At 42.7% G+C, this 22,230-nt stretch overlaps 1 protein-coding gene across 5 annotated transcripts in view; it reads left to right on the plus strand.

Moving 5' to 3' along the window:
- KDM4C (lysine demethylase 4C) overlaps window positions 1-22,230 on the plus strand; it is a 383,363-nt gene that overhangs the window by 232,272 nt on the left and 128,861 nt on the right. For all 5 annotated transcript variants that reach the window (XM_061629553.1, XM_061629542.1, XM_061629531.1 and 2 more), the window contains one exon: window positions 8,069-8,124. In XM_061629553.1, coding sequence (XP_061485537.1) covers window positions 8,069-8,124 — 56 coding nt within the window. The remainder of the gene's footprint in view (window positions 1-8,068; window positions 8,125-22,230) is intronic.

Below are 22,230 nucleotides of genomic sequence, written 5' to 3' on the forward strand. Positions count from 1 at the left end.
TCCCCCAAAGAATCCTGGGAAGTGTAGTTTGTGAAGGGTGCTGAGAGGAGACTACTATTCTCCTGACAGAGCTCCAGTGGCCAGACTGGTTTAACAGTCAGCCGCCCTGATTGAAGGTCTCTGAGGGGAACAGGGCATCTTCCAGCAACTCTCAACATCCGTCACTAACTAAACTTCCCATGATTCTTTTGAGAGAAGCCATGACTGTCCAAACTGAAATAAAGGCCTGTTGTGGATGTGGCCAGGGACAGCTTCAGTTTAAATTTGGGTGGGAGGCTACATGTGCCTGCTGTAGAATAAAAAGGTGGGGGAAATGCTGAAAAGCAATGATACTGTTCACAGTGTTTTCCTTTTGGAAAGGAAGGGGTCTTCCCTTCTGCCCAGTGCCCACCTACCCACCCACCCAATCTCCTCCACTCCCCCTCTTCCTCCCTTCCCTGCCCCTCCCCCAGGTCACTGTTGGACTATGACCTGGGAGACCAGGGTTCGAATCCCCACACAGCCATGAAGCAGACTGGGTGACTTGGGCCAGTCACTGCCTCTCAGCCTCAGCAGAAGGCAATGGTAAAACCACCTCAATACAATTTACCATGAAAATCCTATTCAAAGTGTCGCCATAAGTCCAGTCGACTTTAAAAAGCAGGGAAATTGGGCAGCTATAGTGAGTGCACCAGGGGAGCAGGAGACCTGACCTCTCTGAGATATTGGACTGCCCTACAAAGTTGCCAAAATGCAAACACCATTTGGGTTGGTCTTTCACAGTCCAATCCACTTCCTGTGTAGCTTGGAAGAATTTGGTAACGTGCATCTGAGCATATGGTGAGTGGTAGCAACATCTGCAATCAGCCCAAATAATAGAAAGAAGACATGTGCTGTGCTAATCTTGTTTTAGGAGGGAGGAAGCAACATTATTAAGACAGTTGATATAGTTCAGATGGTCACTTTAAATATGGCTGATTTACTTTGCAATTTTAGTGTAATTTCCTATAGGAAATCATTTTCTTTTGTTTCTATTTTGGTGAATATGTGAAGTACAGCAACACTTTGCAAAATTTACACTAAAAAGACTCCAAACATAATTGTGGAATAATGGCACTGACTATTCTGCAGAATAGTCTCCAGTGGATATCAGGAGTATCTCAGTTTGCAGAAGATAAAACCGTGGGAGGTGAAATATATTCTACCAAAATTCTAGATGTGCTCTGTTTTTAATTGCCTTAAATGAAGTGGTTTAAACATAGCAGGCTGAAAACATGCACCCTCTTTTTTCCAACAGCTAGTGTCATTGCATTTTGACAAATTTGTAGGGCAGTCCAATATCTCAGAGAGGAGGTCAGGTCTCCTGATGCCCTGGTGCATTCACTATAGCTCCCAATTTCCCTGCTTTTTAAGGTTTGATAGAAATATCTGTGGACTATAGGTACATTCTTAAACCACAAGTTTTTTTGCCTAATAGTGAATGACAATATATAGATATTAATGAAAACAAAGGATAATGTATGGAAAGCAAATAATAGGGAACCATAACAGAACCTGAAGAATCCCAGTGGAGAGTGAGAAGACAGAGGAGATTCTCCCGGTAGAAACTTTGAATGAGAGATTTGATAAGTAGGAAGAGAACCAGTTGAGAACAAAGATCTGAAAGTGTAAAGCACAGGGGAGAGGTTGGTCGACTCTATCAAAGGGAGTAGAGTGGTCAAAATCAATTTGGACTTTGTAAAAGCCTTGTAATTTAGTAGCGAGGAGATAATCGGGGACGATCCTCACTAGATCGTCACCTTGTAGTGGTGAGTGGGCTTGCGTGTTCCAGTGAACCCTATGAGCCATGCCGTCGGAAGTCATGTACTCCCAGCAGGGTCACCCATGGCGGTAAAGTCAAGGGAGAGGAACCAGACAAAGAACTATCCAAGAATGTCCTCAATGGCAGAACAGGTGGAGGATAACAATGTGTGTTACAACGGCTGTGAAGGCGGATGAAGGCTGCAGCAGATAAAGGACTTCCAATGGTTGTGGTACCTATGCCATTGGATGAAAGCCTTTTTCTGTCAAGATTGTGTGTTGATTGTGGTGCGCCGATCTCCCCACGTAAAACAAAATCACGCACAGGCATCTTCCATAACAAAAGTCCCATGGAAAGATTTCTTACTCGGTCACGAGTGATCACTAAGCTAAACTGTAGTGAGGCCAGTTTCAATGGTGTGTAGAAAGCAGAAGCTAGCTTGCATATGGCTGCAAGGAAGCAGTGCCTGTAATGTGGAAGAGTTGGTCAAGTAACATTGGAATCAGGCAGTATTGCTTCCTCAATTTGGTATCTTTCACATAGTGGAATTTCAAATATCTTAAATAATCCAGAGAATTACAAGGCTTTAATAATGCATTTAACAGATGACTAGTTGAGAAACTAGTTTCTTTACTGTTTCCTTGCTCAATAGCTTCTCCACTAGTGTGTGGATCATAATGCTTCTCAGCAGAGCTTCAATATGGCTACATGAGAGCTTACACCTGTATATGGATTATAGCTCCTCATTATGATAACGACATAGATAGAAGAGAGAGAATACATAGAAGAGCAACAAATATTAAGGAAGGATTTAAAATGACTATGTTCATGGATAGCTGGGGAGCTTAACACATACAGCTTGGAGAAAAGAAGATAACATTTGGGAGTATGAGATAAGAACCTACAAATATTTAAGAGGCACTACTATAGAGGAAAGTGGGTGACGTACAGTGAGTGAGGCAATAAGAAGGACTGGTGTTTTAAAGTTAGCAACATGAAAAGTATAATACAGATTTTTTTCTCCAATGTGGGTTAAACATGGAGTGATAGCATTGGTTCTAGCTGCAGGTTTGTTAACTCCTTACATTGCTTTCAATATCTCTTCGAAGTTAAAAGAAAATTCAACTCTTCTGCAGAGAGGTATATCACACCTCCAGTGCATTCCTATTTGAAATGAAATCCCAATGAGTTTATTGGAACTTACTCCCAAGTAAATTGGTATAGGATTACGGTGTTTATATATTTAATTTATAGATAGTTTTTTGGGGGGATATGCAAGGTTGTGTGACTGGTCAATAAAACTATATTTCCTATCTTCAGATGCTATTTGAATGGAGAAAGTCCTCTTATTAGATCTTTTGAACTTAGTTACTACTATTTACACATGAGCTTTCCCTGTGGCCAAGTGTATAAGGCAAAATTTAAACTCAATGTAAAACTGGTGTAAGGAGATAATGCCACCCAACTGGAGCCTTTCCCCTAAAATCAAAAGGTATTCTGAAAGAACATTATGCCCTAGAAAATGCAACTGGAATAAAGTTCCAACTCCTATAACCAGCCACCATAAGTACAAGCACCAGCTACCTCAGAATTAATACCTGCGTCCCTTTAAAAAAGAGAAATCACCTGAGTTTATCTGAAGTGCAACTGTTAAAAGAAACTGGAACTCCTTCAGATGTGCTAGCTCCAACAAATTTAAATATTTCACCTATTTGGCTGGCCAATATGGAAAAACTTCATTCTATAGTCATTTGTTGGTACAACTAGATGTGTTGAAGAAAATATCTGACGGGTTCTCCTGCTGTTTGCTCAGAAATTAATAGCAGCTGCTGGCAGGTAAATCAGAATGAACTAGAAGGAGGGACAGATTAACTCTTTTCCCACACAAACCATTTTTTGATGAAAATGCCTCTGTAAACCTGCTAAAGAGGGGGACATTTCAGGTACTCAGTGGGGGAGAGGAGATTAGGAAAGTATGGTGTGATATGGCCCTTACCTGATTCCCCCTGCCACTCCTATATTGTTTTTTAAAAATAATGAGATATCCTAATTTCTTGCTTCATGTCTAGTATGGCCCATTACCAAACTGTTTGGTTCACTGCCAAACAAATTGAGGCCGATGGGCAAGTGTCCACGATTCAGTTTTCTTCTATAACCCATTGCCTGCCCTATATCCAATACTTTTATCACCTCTTCTTTCTTTTATCTCCCCACAAATCCACCCATCTCCATGGAAACTTGCTAAGTAACTTAAATCTTCTCTCCACCCTCTTAACCCACATATTTTCTCCCTTCATTTGTAGTATATGACAAGAGATATACTAAAATTAAAAATTTATTAGTATCGTCTTATATGTAAACTTAACTCCTCTGCCATTCTGTGTGGATGGCATTTGCTGCCAGTTGTGCTTGTAACATAGAATGGTAGCTTCAGTAGAATCAGTAGAATATACTCCATGTGTCTATTCCAGTGAACAGACAAATCAGGGACTTAGTTCCACCCCCTGCCACTGCCATCCAATCCCAAGGTGAAGCTTGAACAAGCCAAACACAGGATACCATACCATATTTATATTTCCTAAATAACCTGTCTGTTAAGGGTATGGCCCTTAACAGTTGCAATCTCCCAACATTTTGGAACTTGACTGAACATGGAAAGCCCTTAACACAATATGTTAAGCTGAAAGTGTTGCTAACTGAATTTGATTACATTTTGAGAAGGCTATGACTACAACTTTCTGATCAGGCAAACCTCAAATTGAAAATGAGAAATTAAGATTTAAAAAGTAATAAATACCTTGTTTAATAAGAAATCACATACCGTTTAGAATCAGATGATACCATAGATAGCTTACCTCATGCTTATTAAATGGCTAATTTATTGTGAAAAAAAGAGTAAAAAAATCTGATGAAGATGCCAAAAGGAGTTTACAACATCTGAAAAAGTTCCAAATGTCTTCTGCTGTCTTTGAATTCTCCCTCCCTCCACAGAAGGCATAACTGAGGGGCTGAGTTCCACCATTATAATAGTGGTGACTATGATTTGCCTTCTGTGACAAAATGGTTATTGTCCATTATAAGATTTTGTTTAGATTACAGTTATGGTATAGTGGAGATAATGAGGACTCTTTACCAAGTGGTTGCCTAGTTGTTTCCCACAATAAGGATTGTGTATATTAATTTACTACACTGTCTGGAATAAGGTCCTGGGCACAAAATTGGCAAAATACCTGGTTGTATTTTAGTTTGTCTAGAGACTTTGATCCTTTTAGCCTACCTAGTCAGCCTGTAAATCCTTCAAGTCTGTTAGGCCAAATTGAGGCCTTGTCTCAGTCTGGAACTCTCTCTGAGATGTTGTCTCATGAAGAGCCTTTTTCAGACTGAAACTTTCAGAAATCTAGTCATGTGATATGAGACTCTACCCTCCCCCCCAATCCAAGAGTTGGTGCAACTGGGCATATGTGCGGGGTGATGTTGGCTGGGTGAATGGAGCTCCTGTTCCGCAATCTGTGCCACCATCTGGTCGCGGCCCATGACCCAATACTAGTGGGGATTGCGAAGCAGGAGCTCCATCCTCCCAGCCCCAGCCGCAACGGCCCTCAGCGAGTCTGCCTAAGAGGCAGGTTAGGCTAAGAGTGTCTGCTTGGCTCAATGTTACCTAATGAGCTTCATGACAGAGTGAAGATGAGAACTTGGGTCTTCCTGAACCAACCGGCTAGGTACTGACCTTTGTCACTGCTGCCTGCTTGTGTTCCTATTTGGAGTAGTTAGCTAGTGGGAGACGTTTTGCATTGCAGCTAGGTTTGAACCCTGAGTTTTGCAGAACTAGAGGACAAGCTGCCTTCTTTGCCCTTGCTAACTAGTCACACCATCATGAAATAAGAAAGGTAAGCTACACCTTTTGAAGATATGACAATATCTGAGTGGCCAGTTGATCTGCATGCCAATCCTAAACAACAGTACTAGAATACTAGGCAGGTTGGTTGCTGCTTTTCACTAAATGCTTGTGTAGAAACTTTATGAGGAAAGTTGGGGAATGTCTAAAACAGATACTTATATTTATCATACAGAATAAGTGATTCATTTGATCTGTATTTTGTCAGTGTTGGGAGCTGATGAACTCACATATGTTTTACCTGCCCTCACCTGAGAACTGAATTTAGTCTCTTAAATTGGCAAACCATGGCAGTATTGGCATACCCCTCAATTACTATGGGAAAAAAGGAAGAAAAACATGTCCTGTACAAACAGCACCTGGATTTGGGAATATCATTGCCAAATAAATACATCAGTAGTATCAATAATTGATATCAACCAACTCTAGCATCATGTTTTGGCTTCATTTACCTTTAGTCAAACCTGGCACAAATGCTTTTTCAGCTTCCGAAGAATGTCTCCAGGTTGATATCTTCTCAGAAGCCTCACAATTTTTTTAAAGGGACATGATTTAAAAACATTTGGAGAACCTCCACACTGAGAAGCTTAACACTGCAAAATTCAGTGTCCCTCCAAAATCAGTCATTTGCAGCACTAACTATTTATACATGGTCAACACATCATTGCGGGAGGGAGTGGTTCCAGCTGCCCTGAAAGAGGCCGTGATCTGACCACTCCTGAAAAAGCCCACCCTGGACCCATTGGTCTGCGACAATTACTGACCAGTCGCAAATGCCCCCATTTTAGGGAAGGTGATTGAGAGGGTTGTGGCGCAGCAGTTGCAAGTACTCTTGCATGAAACAGATTATCTTGACCCGTTCCAGTCTGGATTCAGGCCTAGTTATGGGACTGAATTGGCCTTGGTCACCCTGGTGGATGACCTTTATCAGGAGGACAGGGGGAGTGCAACCCTGTTACTCTTACTTGATCTCTCAGCGGCTTTTGATACCATTGACGATGGTATCCTTCTGGGCTGACTTGGTGAGATGGGTATTGGAGGCACTGTTTTACAGTGGTTCCGATACTATCTCCAGGGTCGTTCAGAGAATAGCTTTGGGTTATTGTCTTTTGACCCCCTGGCAGTTGTGCTGTGGGGTGCCGCAGGGTACCATCTTGTCCCCCATGCTGTTTAACACCTATATGAAGCCCTTGGGAGTGGTCATCAGGAGATTTGGGGCAAGGTGTCAGCAGTATGCTGATGATACCCAGCTCTATTTCTCCGTAACATCTGAATCGGGAGAGGCCATGCAAGCCCTTGACCGCTGCCTGGACTCGGTGGTGGGCTGGATGAGGGCCAGTAAACTGAGTCTGAATCCTAGCAAGACGGAGGCACTGTGGGTTGGTGGTTCCTGAGATCAAATAACTGGTCAGTTGCCTGCTTTGGATGGGGTTGTACTCCCTCTGAAAGAGCAAGTCCGTAGTCTGGGGGTGCTCCTGGATCCATCTTTGTCACTAGAGGCCCAGGTGACCTCCGTGGCTAGGAGTGCCTGTGACCAGCTTCGGCTGGTAAGACAGCTGTGGCCATTTCTGGACCGGGATAGCCTGACCACTGTTGTCCACACACTGGTAACCTCTAAGCTTGATTACTGTAATGTGCTCTATGTTGGGCCACCCTTGAGGTTGGTCTGGAAGCTGTTGCTGGTGCCAAATGCAGCAGCGAGACTGCTCACTGGGGCAGGATATTGCCAGCATGTCACCCCACTGCTGAAAGAATTGCGCTGGCTGCCCATTTGCTACCAGGCCAAGTTCAATGTTCTAGTCTTGGTGTACAAAGCCCTATACAGCTTGGGACTAGGATATCTGAAATACCGTCTTATCCCTTATGTACCCAGCCAATGACTGTGATCTGCAGGTGAGGACCTCCTGCAGATACCATCTTATCAGGAAGTCCATTCTGCACATCATAGGAAACAGACCTTTAGTGTGGCAGCACCTACCCTGTAGAATTCCCTCCCCTTAAATATCTGTTATCTTTTTGGCGCCTATTGAAGACCTTCCTCTTTCAACACGCCTTTTAAGTTGAGACCTATCCCAGTCTGCGTCTCTGTTGGAATTGCTTATTAATAGTTTTTAAACCTTTTTAAATACAATATGTTTTTAACCTTTTTTAAAAGATGTCTTGAAAGTTTTTTAAAAATGTTTTTAAAGATTTTTGTTTTAATGTATTTTAAAGTCTGTTTTTATGTTGTTTTAAAGTGTTTTTAGTGCTTTTGTTTGCCACTCTGGGCTCCTGCTGGGAGGAAGGGCGGGATATAAATCAATTAATAAATAAATAATACCTTACATTCAAGTGTGTAACCACAGCTTTTGTCTGTTTAGATTAGATTAATTCTCTTTCTGTTTCTTTCATAGGAATGCTGTCTGTGTAATTTGAGAGGTGGAGCACTCAAGCAAACTACTGACAGAAAGTAAGTGCCTTATCCAGTAAAGCAGGGGTGGGGGAAACAGGATCTGACTGATGGGCCAATCTTGAACTTACCCACCCCCATGGACCACTTTGACAGATGGGCAGGGCTGCCCACCTTTCAATTACTTGATGTCACTATGACATTAGGTGACCCAACTTTAAAGGAAAGAATGGGAGAGGGTCTCCTGATTCGTTCCTTTCTTCCTTCATAGCCCAGCCTGAACACAAGCCAGGCTGCAAAGGAAGAACCCTGCTGAAAGTGTGGCTTGCAGTCAGCGCTGCAGTGCCAACTTCAAGACCCACTTTTGGCAGGGATTGGCTGCACTCTAGATCCCAGATACGGGAGCTCTCATATGAAGCTCATCCCAATGGGGTTTGTAGTCAGGACTGATCAACTTAGTAAAGTCAACTTCATTCAGCTTCTAATTTGTTACCTTATTGTTATTAACAGTGGTTCATGTAGACCAGTGTACTGTCTGTAACTGGAACTGTTTTCTAGTTGTTTCATTGCATGGTTATGAAAAACATGGGGTAATCATGGAGAAAGTTGTTCACGATCATTCAGTTTCAGTTTCTAGCAATGTGAAATTGGGGACATAATGAAGAAATATTTTCAGATTATCTTAGTAACAAACCTTATTTAAAAACAGCACATATATAACTAGTGCTATTTTTAGAAAACCAGTTATACAGTTGGATTTCACAATATCTCATGGAATGCATATTCCTTGGCTGAATACTGCCTACTTTTTCATCGTTTATTCCCTTGGTGGTGGTTGTATTTTACTTTACAGTAAATAATTTCCTATCTACTTCATACCTTGTCCAGAAATACCCAAATCTGTTCAATTTCAGTTTCTAATCCACTTCACTCTGTGGATTTAGGATGGGTAAAACAATACTAAAATCAGTGTGTAAAACACCATAAAAACACTACATATAGTGTCAGAAATTTCCACATACCTACTATGTCCTAGCCATTGAAGCCAACCTAAATGAAAGTGATCTTATGTTGTTTATGGAAAATATTTCTCATACTCTGGTGAAGCTCCAGTGTCTAGGAGCTGCCATATTTGCAGGGTATCCACTGTAAATGGTTTCTTACCCTTATGATATTGACTTCCTGTACAAATGAAATAATCATGTGGATGCCATTATTAGTTGTGATAGATTCATTGTTCTTATGGAGCTAATGAAATTCCAAGCTGTGCCAGAGAAGTCAACCTGGACATGAGTGTTGGTCCCCTAAAACAATTAGTCTGGATGACTTCATCATAATTGTCCTGGTTGCGCTTTCTTCGCTCCCATGTTGACCAACATGGGAGCAAGGAACAGGGCCATGCAGAGTAGTCCTACCGCTGTCATTGCACATGATTCCACCGATGTTCATGCTTACAGATTAGCTTCTGTAGCGAGGGTTTTTTTGTTCATTATAGTTGAATGCATGAGGAAACTGGAAACCGCAATCCTAATCATTCATATATGCAAAAGGTTCCCTTGCTACAGACGTTTGTGCTGTACATGAAGACATAGTGGGAGGAGTGCATAACATTGGGGGAGGGCTACTCAGCACAGCGCCTCTCCTTGCTCGCATGTTGTTCAACAGAGAAGTGAAGAATGCCCAGATAAGACTTAAGTTAAAAAGTTTGACAAAGCCCTCTTGTGGACTCTGCTTAGAAGCTGGATGGCAAATATATTAACAGAAACTAAAACCACTTGGATGCTCACTTTATATTGGGCATTGACATTACTAAGGCTGCCATCCAATACACACTTACCTGGGAGTAAGTCCCATTTAACCCAATGGAGCTTACTTCTCACTAGAGGTGCATTGGATTGCAGCCTTAGTTAGCCTTGTTAGTAAGTGCTAAGAGTTGCCTATAAAAAAAACTTACTTGCTTTTTATACTTAAGAGGAACTAGTGGTGCACACTCCATCCCTCCTTACTAGCCCCTCTTATGAGTAAAAGGGGAACATAAATCTTTGTTGGCATGTGGAATATAAATTCAATAATAGGCAAAAAACCATTGCAGTTTAAGAACATATCTATAGCCAACAGATATTTCTATCAAACTTTAAAAAAAAAAGGGAAACCGGGCAGCTATAGTGAACGAGCAGGAGACCTGACCTTCTCTCTGATATATTCTACTGCTCTAAAAATTTGTAAAAATGCAAACACAATTTGGGATGATCTTTCACAATCCAATCATCATTATCTGATACTGACCAATAAAAAGGCTTTGAAATTAATAAAAATAAATTTGACATAGATTTATTGGATGAATAATAAGATTATTCATATAATTCTCTAGGTTAAATTCTCTGTAGAAGCAGTAGCAACACAGGAAAGAAGCAAAATAAGAACACCAACAAACATACAAAAAATGTAATTCTCCATCTTTGGAAATACAGTCCTGATTGCAGGTGTTGCCACCACTCACCATATGCTCAGAGGCACGTTACCAAATTCTTCCAAGCTACACAGGAAGTGGAGTGGATTGTGCTGAAAAACCAACCCAAATTGTGTTTGCATTTTGACAAATCTGTAAGGCAGTACAGTATCTCAGAGCGGAGGTCAGGTCTCCTGCTCCTCTGTTGCATTCACTATAGCTGCCCAATTCCCCTGCTTTTTAAAGTTTGATAGAAATATCTGTTGGCTATGGGTACATTCTTAATCTGCAAGGTTTTTTGCCTATGAGTTAATTTCTCTGCTTTTTAATCTGGGAGATAAGAAATGGGATCCTGTGCAAATTTGCTGAGAATGGATTGATCATTTTGCAGGCTTATTGAATTCAATGGGATTTACTCCCCTGCAATCATACTTAGGATAACTGAAACTGACCACGGGAGAGGAGGGAGGTCAGACAGAGGGGAGGAGGAAGAGCAGATGGGTGGAGGGGGGATGGGAGCAGGTGGGAGGGGGAGCGGAGGAGGAGGGCAGGGTTGTTCATTTGCATACTTATTGAGTTCAGTGGTATTTACTCCTGAGCGATCATGCTTACCATAGGTAAAACTGACCATGGGGGGAGGGAGGGCAGAGGGGGGAGGGAGGGGGAGGGAGGGGAAAGGCAGGTCTGATCATTTACATCCTTATTGAGTTCAATGGGATTTACTCCCATGCAGTCTTTCTTAAAATAGGTGAAACTGACCATGGGGGAAGAGGAGAAGGGGGAATGGGGAGGGAAAAAGGGCTGGAGTGTGCAGTGGAGGAGGAAGAGAGGGAGGAGAGGAAGAAGGGAGGACGGTGAAGGGGAAGGCAAAGGGAAGGAGAGAGGGGGAAGGAGGAGAGAAGGGGAGGGAAGAGGGGAAAGGAGGGGAGAGAGGAAGGGGAAAGGCAGGTCTGATCATTTCCATGCTTATTGAGTTCAATGGGATTTACTCCCATGCAATCATGCTTAGGATAGGTGAAAAGTGACCGCAGGGGAGGGAGGGAGAGGGAGGAGAGGGAGGGGGAGGGGATTGGAAAGGAAGGGATTGAAGGGAAGGAAGGGGGAGGGGAGTAGATAGGAAGGACGGGAGGGGGGCGTGATCATTTTTATGCTTATTTTTAATGGGATTTACTGTTGTGCAATCATGCTTAGGATAGGTGAAAGTGACTTGGGGAAGGGGGAGGGAATGGGAAGAAGGTATAACAGGCTAACCCAAGTATTGGCTTAAAATGTCTGTAAAATATTGCTGAAATAGTTTACATGTGCTTATGTTTACTTTCATTTGCTTAGCTTATAGCTTATTGATGCCTACGTTACAAAGAGTATAAAAGTTTTCCTTTTAAAAATGAGCTTTGCCCTCCTTTGTGAACAAAGCAGTGTTTTGCATGAGAATGTTAACGCATAGTATAAGACATCCAGGCAGATAGCCAATGTGTTTTGGCAAATGTCAACATAAAGTAAGAGGAAGCTCCTTATATGGCGAGGATGACACCTGCAGATAGTTAAGTTGCCTAGATGTTGATACTAGTTAACATGAGAAGGCATAGTGAGGCAACAGAGGAGAGGTGCAACAGAAAGGGCAGCAATGGATAAGGCCATGGGAACATGCCCCCTCTTTGATACAGAAGTATATAAAAGGCCAGGCTTTATAGCACTCATTACCCTCCACTCTGGCTGGAGTGAGGGTCGAAGAGAATGCAAGAGAACAATTCCATCCATGACATCTGATGGGTGATGTATCATGACATGTATTTCCATGTACTTTGTAACTTTGGCTCTGTAATATGATATAGAGCAGCCTTGTCCAACCTTTGAGCCACAGATGTTGCTGGACTACAGTTCCCATAATTCCTGACCATTTGCCATGCTGGCTGGGGCTGCTGAGAGTTGCAGTCCAGCAACATCTGTGGCCCAAAGGTTGGACAAGGCTGATATAGAGTTTAACTTGGTCTTCAAGCTATTGTAACATATTTTAACTAAGATGTGCCTTCAAAGTCTTATACTTTGATGTTAATTGGATATCTAGCAACTTAGTTCTTGTTGATATGTATCTCTATTTTTCTGTTTCTGCAGTGCTGGCTAAGGCCACCTAGAATGCATTTTATTAGTTGTAGTGTGCAAGATATGAATAAGTAGCATATATTATATAGATTACTCTGCTGTTTAAAGTCTGACTCCTAAACAGAAAATTTCTGATACCTCCCAAGACTCAAGAATCCCTGAGTGGGGTCTCCTGTATCATCTGCCTGCCTTCTGACAACTGCTGTTGATAACCTGTGAGCTTAGGTGAACTAACATTTGACATACAAGGACTCTGGATAGACACGGGTGAAGGGAGAAAGCAAAAACCCTTGACCCTGTGCATTCACAAGAAGAGGGCTGGCCTGGCAGGTAACAAAGGTTATGAATAGGGAGGGGGAGGAGATTGGGTGGGTGGGCACTGGGCAGAGGGAAAAGCCCTTTTCCTTTTCAAAAGGAAAACATTGTGACCAGTATCATTATTTGGGGGGTTTCCCCCCACCTTTTTGTTCTACAGCAGACATGTGTAGTTTCCCACTCAAATTTAAACCAAAGCTGTCACTGGCTACATCCGTACCAGACCTTTATTCCACTTTAAACAGTCATGGCTTCCCCCCAAAATCCTGGGAAGTATAGTTTGTGAAGGGTCCTGAGAATTGTTAGGAGACACCCTATTCCCCTCACAGAGCTACAATCATCAGAATAGGGGCTGACTGCCAAACCACTCTGGCCACTGCAGCTCTGTCAGGGAAATAGGAGTCTCCTAACAACTATCAGCACCCTTCACAAATTAACTTCCCATGACTGATTAAAGTGGAACAAATGTCATGTGGGTGTGGCCCCCTGACTAGCCTAGCCAAACAGGTGTTAGTCTGGCTTTTAGAACACTATTGTTGGTTCTTACTGAGCATGCGTGCACTATCATAGACTCCAATGTTAAATTTCTTAAATTAATTAAAAATCAGACATACTTTTTTAACTTTTAAACTGCAGAAGGTCAGTAATAGGGGCAAGGTCAGTAATAGAATTACAGCTACTCTGTGAACTTGGCTGACTTTTAATTAATTTGCACGAATTATGAGACCACTGACAGAAAAAAGTCCAACAGTGGTCTGGATTATTTTACTCTTGTTTTACGCTTTGAACCCTTTATTCTCTCTGAGTGTCTTGTGTATCACCATGAAAACTTAGAGGGCTGTTAAGCAAGCATTTCTGAGTTCAGATTTTGTTTTGAAATGAGGTTATGGAAATCAGCACAATGGCATGGGGGTATTTTCAGTGTAACATGGCAGATGCGAAAAATTCATGCTGGCTATAGTATACAACCACTCTCGTTGATATATAATTCATTTATTTATTATATTTATATACTGCCCCATATCTGAAGCTCTCTGGGTGGTTTACAGCAATTAAAAACAATAAAAACAAATATACAAATTTTAAAACAAAAAACAATTTAAAAACACAATTAAAAAAGAAAGAAAATTAAAAACAATTTAAAAACACATGCTAAAATGCCTGGGAGAGGAAAGTCTTGACCTGGCACCGAAAAGATAACAGTGTTGGCGCCAGGTGCACCTCGTCACACAGATCATTCCATAATTTGGGGGCCACCACTGAGAAGGCCCTCTCCCTTATTGCCATCCTACGAGCTTCCCTTGGAGTAGGCACCCAGAGGAGGTCCTTGGATGTTGAGCGTAGTGTATGGGTGGGTTCATGTCAGGAGAGGCGTTCAATCAGGTATTGTGGTCTTAAGCCGTGTAAGGCTTTATAGGTTAAAACCAGCACCTTGAACCGAGCTTGGAAACATACAGGCAGCCAATGCAAGCGGGCCAGAATCGATTTTATATGTTCGGACCGTCTGGTCCCTGTTACGAATCTGGCTGCTGCATTTTGCACAAGCTGCAGTTTCCAAACCATCTTCAAAGGCAGCCCCACGTAGAGCACATTACAGTAATCTAGCTTGGAGGTTACCAGAGCATGGACAACTGAAGCCAGGTTATCCCTGTCCAGATAGGGGCGTAGCTGGGCCACTGTCGGGAGGATGAGCTGGGCTCCTGGGGGGTTGTCAGAAGAGGATTCAAATGGCTGGCAGAGGGAGGAGGGAGGAACTTACCCTCTGTGGAGCGAAGCCGAAACAGAGGACATGCCAGAGATAGGGTCGCCTAGCAACGGGGAGCCTGAGAGCCTTGAAGTTTTAGAATCCCCCCCAGACATTCCCAGGCCCTCCCTTCTCCGCAGCTCAGAGCAAGAGGGAGGGCTGATCACAGCAGAAAGGCGGAGAGATGGTTTACCCTCAGCCCCTTCTTTATCACCCATAGGGGAATCGGACACTTCAGAAGAGGAGGAGGTGATGCCTCCCCCCTCACCACGCACACGCAGACGGTTGAAAAGACAGGAGAGAAGGGGGGGAAGGCGGGCAGTACCTGAGGGGGAGTTAAGGAGGAGCGAAAGGTTGCACGCCCGTTTAGCCCCTTCTTAAAGAACAGGCGGGAAGCAGCCCCTTGCTCTGTCAACTTTCTCCCAATGTCGCAGGACCTGTATCCCTGTATTGCTTCATGAGAAAGCGCAGTCTTTGTTGGACATTACTCTAATAAAACACGAATTAACTACAACCTCTGGTCTGGTTCCTGAGTCGCATCCTGGGCCTGACAGCCACCAACCCAAGTTGGTAGAAGGCATTCCGTGCTACCGAGGCTACCTGAGCCTCAAGTGACAGAGATGGTTCTAGGAGAACCCCCAAACTACAAACCTGCTCCTTCAGGGGGAGTGCAACCCCATCCAGGAAAGGCTGGACATCCACCATCTGGTCAGAAGAATCACCCACTAGCAGCATCTCAGTCTTGTCTGGATTGAGTCTCAGTTTATTAGCCCTCATCCAGTCCATTGTCTCAGCCAGGCACTGGTTCAGCACATTGACAGCCTCACCTGAAGAAGATGAAAAGGAGAAATAGAGCTGCGTGTCATCAGCATACTGATGGCAACGCACTCCAAAGCTCCGGATGACCGCACCCAATGGTTCATGTAGATGTTGAACAGCATGGGGGACAGAACTGACCCCTGTGGAACCCCATACTGGGGAGTCCAGGGTGCTGAGTAATGTTCCCCAAGCACCACCTTCTGGAGGCGACCTGCCAAGTAGGAGTAGAACCACCCAATGCAGTACCTCCCACTCCCAACTCAGCTAGTCTCCCCAGAAGGATACCATGGTTGATGGTATCTAAAGCTGCTGAGAGATCAAGGAGAATCAACAGAGCCACACTCCCCCTGTCTCTCTCCCGACAGAGGTCATCATACAGGGTGACCAAGGCTGTTTCCGTGCCAAAACTAGGCCTGAAACCCGACTGAAATGGGTTAATTACATGAATATATAAATAAATAGGTTAATAAAAGCTTTTCAAGGGTAGAAATGCAGCAGGCTGGTGGAGGAGGTTTGGATCTCTCCCTGGTTTGTCTGCTAGATTGCTTGGTTTCAGTGCTGAGTGCACAGAAAGAAGTTTCACCTCTTGTATGATCAATATAGAAGTTCAGCGGCTTGGCAGCAGAGGGATTGAGTAATTCATGACTCTACTGCTAGTCTCCTTGATTTCTGTGCTGGACATGCAGGCAGGAGCTTTGCCTCCTCCATGTCCAGCACAGAAATATTGTAGTCTGTCAGAAGAGGAATAACTCACTCTGCTAGTTTGCCTGGTTTCTTCACTGGCTGGGGAGGAATGAGCCTCACCTCCTCCGTGGCCAAGACAGAAATGGGATAAGCTGGCAGAAGCGGAAGAGAGCAATCTGTCCCACCTCCACCAACCCACTGTGTTTCTGTGCTGGCCATGGAGGAAGAAACTTTACTTCCTCCCCAACCAGCATAGCAGCTAACAAAGTAGTAGAGGAGGAGCAGAGCAATCTGTGCCCCTCTCTTATCCCACTACCACTTCTGAATGGAATTCTGCAAACTCACCTATGTGGAATTCCTGGTGACCTATTGCTATGAGTAGTTAAATGCAAGGATGTATTGAAGGGAAAGCTAAACAAAATTCTGTTGCAGATAAATGTGTATACATACTTTCTTTGTGGAAAGGGTTAGGGTAAGATTGGAATAAATATTTCAGAAAATGTTCATATGTTTTCACTTGTTAGCACTGAATAATAAAATTCTAAAGATCTTTATCTTTACGTTTTTGTTTTTCACAATCTTCAATAAAGTTGTATCCTTAGCGATTTTACTTTTTCCTGTTTTTTAGATTTAAATAATATCTTAGATAATGGAGAAACTCGTTAGGATGCAGACTGACTCTTCATTCTGACCCTTTGTTATTTATTTTACATCTAGTTTGTGCAAGACCCCGCCCTGCTTATTCAATGTCTGTGATATTTTTTCTGATTTTCTGGCAACTGATTTTTGGCAGCTTTGCATGTGTACTGCAGACATGGCAGCTTTTTGTCTTCTCTGTGTGGAGGGCATGGAAAAAAGGATTGTTTCTATGGATTCATGTCCTTTTTGTGTTTCAGTATTAATATATACTGTAGATAGAGGCAAAAGTAGTGGCTGTCATGTACAAACCACATGTGTGCCTGCCCTGCACCACTGCTGCTGTGTGTACGTTTGGCATTTCTGGAGAATTGTTTGGCATCTTTTTTTCAGAAGTTTCCTGATGGAGAGTTTGCAGAAGATGAGCCTCCCCCTTCATTCTATTTACATATGTGCCTGTCAGTCCAGTTTTTTATGATTTTGATTAGTCTATCTGTCAAAGACCTGCTTGCTGGATTGCCACCTTGTAGTGGTGAGTGGGCTTGCATGTTCCAGTGAACCCTATGAGCGATGCCATCAGGAGTCATTTACTTCCAGCAGGGTCACCCATGGCGGTAAGATCAAGGGAGAGGAACCAGACAAGGAATGATCCAATAATATCTTCAGTGGCAGAACAGGTGGAGGATAACAACGTATATATAACAGTAGATAAAAGACTTCCAATTGTCGTGGTATCCATGCCATTGGATTAAAGCCTGTTTCTGTCAAGACTGTGTGTTGATGGTTGCACGCCAATCTCCTCACATAAAACAAATTCACACACAGGCATCTTCCAACCAAACCAAACCAAATGGTGAATGGCGATGGGGGCAGGACTGTGAACTCCTGAAGCCCCTAGTCATAGGCAGTGGATACAGACTCAGTCGTTCTGGCTCAAGGACCGAGGCAGTTGAGTAGTTTGGCAGCTATATCCACGACTGAACAGTCCTATTCAGGATCCACTCTGCTCACCCTGTATGGGGAGGGGGCTAGAAAAGGTGCCCTAAACATAGTCTGCCCCATCTCTCTCCCTGACTGGATTACTGCATCCAGTGGCGTCACCAATTAGCTGTCGCAAAGGATAATTGAATTTTGGAATGTGAAATATATGGACATTGCTGGACAATACAGATAGTGAATGTCCTGAACGCAGGACTGCCATCATCACGAGGGAGTTGAGACGTTTTATTATTGACATAGCAGCACTCCAAGTAACTCAAAGAGCAGAAGAGGGACAACTGAAGGAAGAAAAAGGAGGTTATACCTTCTTCTGGAAAGGACTGCCTGAACAAGAACAACAAATACATAGAGTAGGCTTTGCTATTAAAAATAATCTTGTGAAGCTCTTATCAAAAGTTCCTACTGGCATTAATGAATAACTCTCAACTCTCCATTTAAAACTCACCAAAAACCAGCAGGCAACTATTCTAAGTGCTTATGCACCAACATTAGATGCTGATGAAGACATCAAGGAAATTTTTTATATCCAGCTAGACACCATCTTATCAGGGATATCTAAGAGGGATAAAATTATCCTCCTGGGTAATTTCAATGCAAGAGTTGGGCGTGATTTTGATTTATGGCCAGAAACCATTGGGAAAGAAGAAGTTGGCAATAGCAACTTGAATGGAATTCTACTTCTGACTAAATGTGCTGAGCATAATCTTGTTATTACAAACACAATTCTTTCACCAGAAAAATAAATTCAAAACATCATGGAAGCACCCTCGGTTGAAACACTGGCATCTCGTGGATTATGTAATTGTCCATGCCAGAGATCGTTGTGATGTACTCCTCACTAGGGCTGTGACGAGTGCTGATGACTGCTGGACAGATCACTGATTAATTCAATTCACTATGGCCATTAATATTGTTTCTCAACGTAGTCTCCAAGGAAGAGAACCAAAGTGTAAAATAAACATCCACACCTTCAAGATCCTATTAAGTAAGCTTGCTTTCAATCAACTCTCAAAAAACATCTACTGATGGAACTCCCTGAAAATGTCGAGGAACACTGGATTAAACTGAAGACTTCCATTACATCCATTGGTTTGATGAGATTGATAGTGAGATTGAACATATTATCAACAAGAAAAAAAGCCTTCCAGATTTGGCAGAAAGACATTAACTGTGCTGTTAAGAAAAAAATCTATGCCAGTACAAAGGCTGAGGTCCAAAGAAGAACTAGAGAATTTAAGAACACCTGGTGGATAAAGAAAGCTCAAGAAATCCAGCATTTTGTAGATGCTCATGATGCATGGGACTTTTTTTAATGCCACAAAGGCCATCTGTGGACCAACAAATTATGGTACAAATCCCTTACATTCAGTGGATGGTACCAAACTTCTTAAGGATAAAGAGTCTATTGCACTGCGTTGGAAAGAGCATTACCATGACCTCCTTAATCGTAACTCTATTGTGGCTGGTGAGGTCTTCTCACAAATTCCACAACAACAAACTAGAGACGAGCTTGCAGTATCCCGTAATTTGGATGTAGTCAGTAAAGCCATCAATCACACAAAGAGTAACAAAGCTAGTGGACCTCATGAGATTCCTGCTGAAGTCTTTAAAGAAGGTGGACCTGAATTTACATAACTTCATAAACTCATCGAAAAAATCTGGATGAGGGAGGAGATCCCGGAAGACTTTAGGGATGCCATAATTATCACTATTTTTAAGAAGGGTGATAGAATACACTGTGGGAACTATCGAGGCATCTCTCTTCTTGCTATCGCAGGTAAAATCCTTGCAAGGATCCTTGCAAATCGCCTCCTACCTATCTCAGAATATGCCCTCCCCAAATCCCAAAATGGGTTCCGCCCTTCCAGGGGGACAGTAGACATGATCTTCACTGCACAACAACTTCAAGAAAAATGCCAGGAGGAAAATTGACCTTTATATATGGCATTTATTGATCTGACTAAGGCCTTTGATACTGTGAATTGAACTGACATCGATGCTGAAATTCAATATTGTCTGAGCTCTGCGAGTGCTGCATTGTCCCAAATGAAGCGTAGAGTGTTCGAGGATCGGGATATTCACAGGGAGACCAAAATGCTTATTTACAAAGCCATTGTAATACCGACCTTACTGTACGCCCGTGAAACATGGACCATTTATAAACGCCACTCCTAACTTATTGGAAGAGTCTACCAATGCTGCCTCCAGAAAATTCTGCCAATTACTTGGGAAGACAGATGGACTAATGTTAGCGTTTCGGAAGAAGCAAAGACTGAGTGTTGAAACAATGATCCTTCAACATCAACTTTGCTGGACTGGCCATGTTGTTCGAATGTCTGATCACCGTCTTCCAAAGCAGCTACTTTACTCCCAACTTAAGGATGGAAAACGAAATATCAGTGGACAGCAGAAGAGGTTTAAAGATGTTCTTAAAGCTAATCTAAAAAAAGTAACATGATCATTGAGAACTGGGAAGCTTTGGCCCATGAGCGTCCCAACTGGAGGTTGGCTATTATCAAAGGTGCTATGGACTTTGAAGAAGCATGAGTACAGGGCGAAAGCTAAGCGGAAGGCACATCAGGCAAATCCTCATCGTGACCATCTTCCATCTGGAAACCTATGTCCTCACTGTGTGAGGCTGTGTGGATCCAGAATTGGCCTCCACAGTCACTTACGACCCACTGTTAAAGACCTTATCTTGTAAGACAATCTTATTCGGCCATGAGTGATCACCAATGAAATGATTCTGTCAAAGAGAAGTGGAATTTACTGAGTTTTAGAAATGCCCATGGAAACTTAAATAAAAGATTGGTACTGGGTTACCTTTTCATGCAGACACTAAATTTAGTGTTGGGTTTTAAATTGCAATTAGCAGGCTTATGCAAAGTGAGCTCCAAAATGTAATTTACTGTACAGTATTTCTTTATCTCTGCAAAAATGAACTAACATATGAACTTCTCTTGTTCAACTGAAAAGTGCAGGTAGCTTCCAATTAAGTTGCTATGTTAAGTTTCTGCTGCTTTGTTAATACATTTCCTGAGCTAATGTGCATGTTTTGTTTTATCATCCTCTCATGCTTAAGCATTCTACACTCAGCTTTTGCTGATGACAGTATAAAAGAAGCGAATGAAAGCTCATTTGTCATTGTTTGCATGGACAAGGATTATAGCGTTATCTCATGTTCAATATATTTTTCTTTAGCTCTGGAATTCTTTGATTATAGTTCTTAATATGATATCGCTAAAGTTTTGATAGAAACAACCATTTATTAACAAAATAATCAACCTGAATCCATTTAGAATTGTTCAGAATCTTGAGCTGGTTGGTTTTCTACTGTTACTTGTTGTAACAGACTCTGAAAATAATCCATGCTGTTTGTAAGACCAAGATTCTGTAGTAAAATACAGCATACTGAAGTTTCTCAAAGGCTAAAACTGAAGCAAGCTTCACCAACTTGGCACCTGTGAGCACACCTGGAGAAGCTTTCCCAAGCACCTACTGGTCCCTCTCTCCCGGTTGAAATTAGGCTCAAAGAAGTGTTCTGTTGTAATCGGTAGAATATATTGTATTGTGTGTGTGTGGTGCCCACAAATGTTTATCTAGCTTGCAAATGTGCTCATGGTTTCAAAAAGGCCGGTGACCCCTGAATGGAAGCATTTACATTTTTGTCCATTTGTTTGTTGTTGTTGTTGTTGTTATGTGCCTTCAATTCAATTATGACTTATGGCGACCCAAACTCTTTATTGTACCACTAACTCAGTGCTCTTTTTGTGGTATTATTAAGATGTTTCCCCCATGAAAAATGTGTATTGCCAAAAAAATTCAATTGACTGAAGATGACTGTCCCGTTCAGAGCGAGATCCACGAGGCTGAGACACAGGTGCAATTAAATCTTGTTTTATTAAAGTAATGGATACATCAAAAGCAGTGTGCTTCATAAGAATCTCTACGCTAGCTCACTAGAGTTCCCTAACTACACTCTAGACATGCTCTGCAACGTGTGAAGAAAGTTGACTCAGCAGCGTAAACCGGAAAGCTGCAGTCTTAAGTAGGGGAAAGTCTTTGATTGTAATCTCTGACTCCTGCGCAAGTCCGACCTCTGTCCAGTCCGTTTCTCATGGCATCGCGAGCAGGGTGACGGGGTGTGTGCCTCCAGCGGCTCATCTGAAAGAGCCGGCTCCTTAGCAACAGGCTCTAGGTTGGGGGGTGGAGACGCATTTGGAGGCTCCCTCGAGCCACTCGGTGAAGGGGGAGTTAATGCACGCTCAGAGGCAGCCTCTGACGGCTCCTCTGATCTGTCTGGGGGTGGTGCGCTCTCTTCTTCGGATATCACGCCATCCATGGGAATTGGCCCAAACTCAACCTCACTCTCCCTCCCAAGGTCTTGTTGAGACTCCACCACTCCTGCATCTTCCGCACC

The sequence above is a fragment of the Rhineura floridana genome, chromosome 1 (genome assembly GCF_030035675.1).
Source record: "Rhineura floridana isolate rRhiFlo1 chromosome 1, rRhiFlo1.hap2, whole genome shotgun sequence".
NCBI lineage: Eukaryota > Metazoa > Chordata > Lepidosauria > Squamata > Rhineuridae > Rhineura > Rhineura floridana.